Here is a 7,444-nt window from a genome sequence, read left to right as displayed (position 1 = left end):
GTATTTGTGTATTTTGTAGATGGTTGTAACCATTCATAGCAATTCTTACACCTTGGAGATTTTTTTCAAGCTTGCTTATTTTGGTCTTTTCAGGAATTTGCATCAGCTAGTGATAAAGCTCTGGGGAAAATGTAGAGGTGTTGATAATCATACCATGTTTACAAAATATTAATCAATCTTAATCATCTTTTGCACATGATGTTGATGGGGTCGCTAGTTTATGTTGATGGTACCTTTTGAAAATGATGCAGTTTCTCCACCCCAAATTTGTTTTTTTGTACATTTTTGTTACATATAATGTTGTGAAACATGTTTTTTTTAATGCATTTAGCTCATAATTTTTTGGTTAAATGCAAGGATGTAAGGAGAATCGATCATATGTCTGCTCCAACTATCTGTGAAAGATCAGCTTCTAATTCCTATTACAATATTGAAATAAAGGATGCATATATTCCTCCATGGATAATTAGTTGTAATTAAGTTTAATGGAGATACCATGTGCTCAAAAGTCCCTTATGTTACCAACGTAGTCATGAAATATATACACTAGTTCTAGTAATGTTTTTGAAAAGAAAATATGAGCAAGTTTCAAGATCATTGAACCATATTTATTGGAAGGTAATATGAGGATTGATGTAAATCTATTCAAACATTATCATTGAAATAATTGAGTAGTTTTTAATTTATAGCAATTACATCAACCTAGTCACTATCGTCTTTTCTTGTATTTTCCTTATTACTGACAAACTTTCTTGGTCTCTAACAATACATATTTAGGGACCACTTTTTTGGTCACTATAGTCATTATTAGGGTAACAAAAACCAGAGACATTTTTGTGGTCGCTAAAAGATTTTGGTCACTAATTGAATAAATAGTGACAACTTTCATTGATTAGTAACTACATCTAGTGACAAAAAGGGTTGTCACCAATATAGTGACCAATATATTTTAGTCATTATTTAGTGACGATGTATATATTCTGAACTCTATAGTGATGAAAATTGACAACCAAAATTTTGGTCACTAAGTTGTTTAGTGCCTAGGTTATTTTCGTCACTAATTAGCATGCTTTTGGTAGTGTAATAATATTAGAAGTATGACGTAGAGTAGAAGGAGTGTTTTTAAACCTAAAAATCTCATTCTAACTAGTTATTTTTATATGAGGAAAAAATTTATTTTAAATATAAATTTAATTTTTAATTATATATCTAAATATCTTTTTTTTTTCTTTTCTTTTTTTACTTATAATTTCTGTCTGGAGTACCGGAAAGTTTTTACAGGCGGTTTTATATGGGTGCCCGTAGTGGCACCGGCAACACCTGATTTGTCGGTATGTAGTGCAAAATTTTTTGATTTTTTTATTATTATTATCGTGTCACTACCTAGCATATCATAGAAAAGCTTTTTTTTTTATCTAGTCTAGCTTATCAAATACAACATTAATTAAATTGGTTACTAATAAAATATTGTGTACTCTGAACCTTCAATAACCTAGCTATGGTTATAATTTCATATAAAATACTAGTTTGATACATCAATTATTAGATATAAGGAAAATTTGTTTCACAAAAACTCTAAAAAACAAAAGCCATATATCATTGTTTGTCACATGCATCAACAATGTACGATACAAAAATGATAAATCCTTTCTTACACATACAGGTACTTCTGACTTAATATTTTTGGAACCACAAGTCCCACTAACCTTAAAACTTATAAGATTCTAATTAGAGATCTAATTCATCACCACTACTTAAGATACTCATAATACGAGGATAAAACTTGACAAATCTGTCTCTCGGCGCCTCTGTCCCTTAAATTTTGTTATACATGTCATCTAGTGATTAGATGTGCCGGATCAATGGCGTTTATTTATGTGATAAGATTACCAAACGCAATTCGATTCCAAGTGATAATGATACCTCTATCTATCTATCTATCCAAATTACTTTTACCTTCGACTTCTAGAGCTAACTAGTTGTTGAATTCTTGTTTCTGAATCTAAAGATAGTATCCAACATGCTTTGGTAACCTTATACTGCGTGAAAGAGCAAAACTTTTGATCACTCAGCCTTCGCCACTGGTCTATCTATCATTGGAGAATCGTCAATATTTAAAATCGATCACATCATAAAGGGAATATGTTTGTGTGGGATGTACTTGTGGTGCCACACACTATGTTCTCCAACTCAAAAATGAAAAATAAAAACCCTATAAATACCAACACTACTTCCATGCAAACCACTACAAGAACCAACAGGCTTTAAAGAAACACAACAAACTAAACCCAAATTCCAATTTTCGTATGATGCCTAGGGAGAGGGACCCGTTGGTGGTTGGACGTGTGATAGGAGATGTTCTCGACAGTTTCACAAAGTCGATTAACCTTTCTGTATCATACAACGATAGAGAAGTTAACAATGGATGCGAGCTAAAACCCTCTCAAGTGGTAAATCAGCCTAGGGTTGATATTGGAGGTGACGACCTTCGGGCTTTTCACACTTTAGTACGTTTAGTTTCTATTCATTCTTAATCCTCCTTACTTCTTTCACTTTTTCTTTCTTCCAAATTCGCTCTTCTGAACTATAATTAAACTATTTCAGTTACATTATTAATGTTTTAGGTGATGGTGGATCCTGATGCTCCAAGTCCTAGTGACCCTAACCTTAGGGAATACTTGCATTGGTAAGCTTCTTGTATAAAAAGACATTTATTTTCTGTGAAGCAAAAAAAAGGAAATCTCATTTATGTTTTGGAAACCATTTTAGCAAATTTTGCAACAAAGAATAAGTTTTTCAAAATGTGACAACATAGTGATAGACAATGGATTGCTCGGGTTAAACCGAAGTAATAATTTCTTTGATTTTGTCGGCCTAATCAAAATTATAAAGGGCTTGGATCTAAACCCTAATTCTTATAAAAATGAAAGAAATTATAACCACGATAACCAACATTAAAGAGAATAAAAAGTTTAGGAGCATATAAGTGGCTTTCATGTCTTTAATTATCTGGATGCCACATAAACAAAAAAGCAAGCTCAGATAGTTCTCACTTCATTATTAAACTCAATGGTCAACCATCATTTATCACTATTACTTTCTAGCTTTTTTTTGATACCATGGTATCTCCGAAAACAACATATATTTGTTTTTATTGTCAAAGTCGAATCTCAGATATTGTTTTCTACTTCATATTTTATGTTGTTTCTGATTGGTCTACTCGTTTGCTTTTTGTAATACTTTATTCTCTGCATGTAAACCACATAGGTTGGTGACCGATATACCAGCGACCACGGGAGCACGTTTTGGTGAGTGTTTTGTTTTTTTATTTCACATCCAACAATTCATATTGTTCGTTGCTGCACTAGTTCTGAAATCATTTATTGCGGCTAATTGCACAAATATTAGACAAAAAATCGCATAAATAAAACTGTATTGTGGTCCACGAACTCAATCCTTCCATGATTTTATGTTGATCGCTACTTCGTTTTTTTTTCTTAATAAGTATGGTAAAAAGGTGAGTAAAGGAAGAGGTGATTTCGCTAATTTACATAACAATCCTCAAAGGTAGGGTAGTTTTGTTTTTCATAAGAATCCAAATTTTATTTTGAGCATACGTATTCTTGCAAACAAGGGTACTATAAAATATTACTTTTCTATTTATTATTATTATTATAGTATTTATTATGAATCAATGCCACTGTCGTCTGTGCAACTAAAGTGACTCAAGAATCTTTTCTGCCCAAAAGCAAAACAAAAAGATATCCAAACAGACACCTAATCAGTGTCTAAATGATGTCAAATCGTAATTTTGAGAGTAAAGCATGTATGAATGTTTATTCTCGTAATAAGTGATTCCTTAAGGGTCAATCTCCTACAAATTCGTATCTAGTGTGCTATAAACTTTAATTAATGTGATTAGATTCCCGGATCAAATGCCGAAAGCAACACCTTAAGTTCTTGTATTTTTGTTTGGGAAAATTGTCAGAAAAGACCTAATATTTACGGAAAATTTACACATTAGTCCCAAGATTTTTTTTTTAAACGAAAAAGTCCTGAAAACCGGCAAAAATTTACAGTTTGACTCTTTTTGACCGGTTGAAACCGGTACCAAATTAATTTGGGACTATTTTGTAAACTAACCCAAAATATTGAGACTTTTCTATAAACAAAAATATTATGACTTTTCTGTAAACATCTACATAGATAGGTAGCTCATATCAAAATTCAAAAGTATTAATTACAATATCTTGTTTAATAAAAAAATAATAGGACATGTTTTTTGGATTAATACTTTTGAATTTTGATTAATACTTTTGAATTATTCCTTTTACTTTTATTAAACAAGATATTGTAATTAATACTTTTGAATTTTGATATGGGCTACCTATGTAGATGTTTGTGGTGAATCTGTTCGATTTGGAAAATAATATTCTACCTTAAACAATTTTATATACAAAGTGAGAAATTCTTCTACCTTAAACTATTTATTAACAATTTTACAAATATGTAAGTTCTTTTAAATTGTTAAAATATTAATATTCTGAATTGAAAACAATAATAACAAATGTGAAATGACATATACAAAGTAAAAATATACAAGCAGGAATTTATGATTTCAATGCTAAAAGCATCACCATCTCCTCCACCTTCACCCTTAAATAATGTCATTATTTTTTTCATTTAAATTCATTTATATGTTTTATTAGCAATATTAATAATACAAGTTCAAAAAATAGTATTCTTATTTATATTTTTAATAATAATAATAATAATAATAATAATAATAATAATAACAACAACAACAACGATAACAACAACAACAACAACAACAATAATAATAATAGTAATAGTAATAATAATAATAATAATAATAATAATAATAATAATAATAATAATAATAATAATAATAATAATAAGGGTTTTGTTTGCAGAAAAGTCCTAATACTTTTGTTTTCAGAAAAGTCCTAATATTTTTGTTTATAGAAAAATCATAATATTTTGGGTTAATTTACGAAATAGTCCCAAATTAACTTGGTACCGGTTTCAACCGGTCAAAAAGGGTTAAACTGCAAATTTATGTTGGTTTTCAGGACTTTTTCGTTCAAAAAAAATCTTGGGACTAAAGTGTAACTTTTTCGAAAATATTGAGACTTTTCTGGAGATTTCCCTTTTGTTCGTTATCTTTTTTGATTGTTATATTTGTAATGTAGGGTTTAATTTCATTATTATAAATTTTTTTAGGCCAAGAAATTGTGTGCTATGAGAGTCCAAGGCCGTCAATGGGAATTCATCGCATGGTTTTTGTGTTGTTCCGACAGTTGGGTCGACAAACTGTGTATGCCCCTGGATGGCGTCAGAACTTCAATACTAAAGACTTTGCGGAGCTTTACAACCTTGGTTCTCCGGTGGCAGCAGTCTACTTCAACTGCCAACGTGAAAGTGGGTTTGGTGGGCGAAGAAGATAAGATAAAAGCATGTTGATGGCATGCAATGCCGTTATAAATGCATACGGATGGCTTGCACACCATATTATCACGAGTCTTTCTATATGATATATGTTATATGTTATATATCAAAAGAATGTATCTAGGAACGATAGTTATAAAGGAATAAGAAACCTACGGGTGAAGTGCGCAGTTGTAAGACGTAATAGAAATAGAAACGATAGCAAAATGATGAGTTGGAATGAAATAAATATAAGTCATTTTCATTATTGTTTACTAAATACTAAGTATTTTGGATTACATAGCTCGAAAAAATGGAATGGCTCGGATACCTAAGGCCAAAAAAATGTTAAACACACAACTAAAGTTGCTTAATTCACATATTTCGAGTTAAATTTTGAATTTATTATGTTGGCGTGCGTGATTAATAAGCAAATATCAAACATCTAAATGTTTGCTTTTATGGTCTATTTCGTATTTTTTTTTTAACATATTTTCGTTATGATCACAGGTTGAAGTCTTGATGCAGATTCCATCCTTGGTCGGCTTGTTTGTGTAATAAAGGGAGATTAAATAACCAAAGGTGCGCAAAAGACGATCGGAAGGAAATCAAAGCAGTTAGCTTTGAGTTCGGTTCGTGTTGCGGGTGATAAAAGACGATAAAGGTGGTTGTTACCTTATTTTCTTGATCAGTGAAAGAATCTTTCGAAATTGGCAACGTTATGACTATCAAGACACGAGTGAATCAAGAAACAACATTGTGTGAACATTCTGGCGGTGGAAGTTCAAATCGGGTGGCTTTGGATGTGGCTAAGGAAGAGGTCGTGGATCCGAAAAAAGTCGATATGGTAACGAAGATGTCGAATAGGATGTCATGTAACATGTTATGGGTGTTGTAAACAATCAAAAGGTGTTGAGAGAAGACTTTGGATGTGACTGTGATGGAGGTCGGGTGTCAAGGAAAAGTCGAGAATCAAGATGGTTCAAAAAGAAAAAATGAAGAAGTTCCTAGGAATGAAGGTGTGCGAGATTCTGAATTTGGAGGGAAAATGTTGGATAACTCAAAATCTTGTGACGAATTTTATACCTAGAGTATTTTGAGAATTATTTCATTTTAAAGGTTTTTGAGTTATTTAGGAGTCTAATTTGTTTAGTATATATAGGGGTTAATTATAGGTATTTTAATTCACTTTTCCATTCTTATTTCCTAGTAAAGCTTGGGGAACAAGTATTTTTTCCCAGATGAACTTGATCCCATGTTCTTCTTTTATTCTTTTTGTTTTATGCCCTGTTTCTTTTTAGTATTCTTCTTTACCTATACCTTGGTGATCAAGGACTATTATCCAAGTTTTACTTACATTTGATGCTAGAGAAACAACACGATGTGAACATTATGTCGGTGGAAGTTCAAATCGAGTGGCTTTGGATGTGGCGGAGGATATCGTAGATCTAGGAAAAGTATAGATGGTAATGAACGTGTCTAACGGGATGCCATATTACATGTAACAGGTGTTATGAACAGTCATAAGGGGTTGAGAGAAGACTTTGGATGTGACTGAGGTGGAGGTTAGGTGTCCAGGAAAGGTCGAGAATCGAGATGGTTCAAAAAGAAGGTGAGCAAACCCTATTGTAAGTGAAAGGTTTGAATAAACGAATAATGGGGTGATTGTTGGATCCTTTCTAAATTAAGGAGGAGAATGTTAGATTAATTCAAAAATATGGGACAGTTTTAGCCCAAAGGCACTTTTGGAAAGTTGCATTTTAGATAGTTTTTATATTAGAAAAGGATACCAACACATCTAGTATAAATAGCGTATATGTTTAATGTTTTTATTCATTCAGTTTTGTATTTTAATAAGAATTTACATGCAACCTAAGGAAAATTCCCATGTTTCTTTTATTCCATTGTTTTCTTTTTTCTTCCTTGTTTATAACAGGGGATTCATCAAAGTTGAATCGAACAATTTCGTCTTTTGTTTTTCCTAGACTTACGCAAG

The 7,444-nt window shown here is 31.6% G+C and overlaps 1 protein-coding gene across 1 annotated transcript; it reads left to right on the top strand.

Moving 5' to 3' along the window:
- Nucleotides 1-2,258: 2,258 nt before the first annotated feature.
- On the top strand, nucleotides 2,259-5,716 carry LOC145159101 (protein HEADING DATE 3A-like). The gene is made up of 4 exons (XM_079077996.1): nucleotides 2,259-2,507; nucleotides 2,625-2,686; nucleotides 3,268-3,308; nucleotides 5,245-5,716. The coding sequence occupies exons 1-4, from the start codon at nucleotides 2,307-2,309 to the stop codon at nucleotides 5,466-5,468; spliced, it is 528 nt and encodes a 175-aa protein (XP_078934122.1). The 5' UTR covers nucleotides 2,259-2,306; the 3' UTR covers nucleotides 5,469-5,716.
- Nucleotides 5,717-7,444: the final 1,728 nt, after the last annotated feature.

This window comes from Lactuca virosa, chromosome 2 (genome assembly GCF_052849685.1).
Source record: "Lactuca virosa cultivar CGN04683 chromosome 2, Lactuca_virosa_CGN04683_v6, whole genome shotgun sequence".
NCBI lineage: Eukaryota > Viridiplantae > Streptophyta > Magnoliopsida > Asterales > Asteraceae > Lactuca > Lactuca virosa.
The sequence above is the reverse complement of the archived record's forward strand: the minus strand, read 5'-3'. Positions and strand labels throughout refer to the sequence as shown.

What these genes read in the sequence shown, in the direction of transcription:
- LOC145159101 (XM_079077996.1), top strand. Translation starts at nt 2,307, where the DNA reads ATGATGCCTAGGGAGAGGGACCCGTTGGTGGTTGGACGTGTGATAGGA. An exon ending in TTCGGGCTTTTCACACTTTA is followed by an intron (nt 2,508 to 2,624) that starts GTACGTTTAGTT and finishes TTAATGTTTTAG; the next exon opens with GTGATGGTGGATCCTGATGC. An exon ending in GACCACGGGAGCACGTTTTG is followed by an intron (nt 3,309 to 5,244) that starts GTGAGTGTTTTG and finishes AAATTTTTTTAG; the next exon opens with GCCAAGAAATTGTGTGCTAT.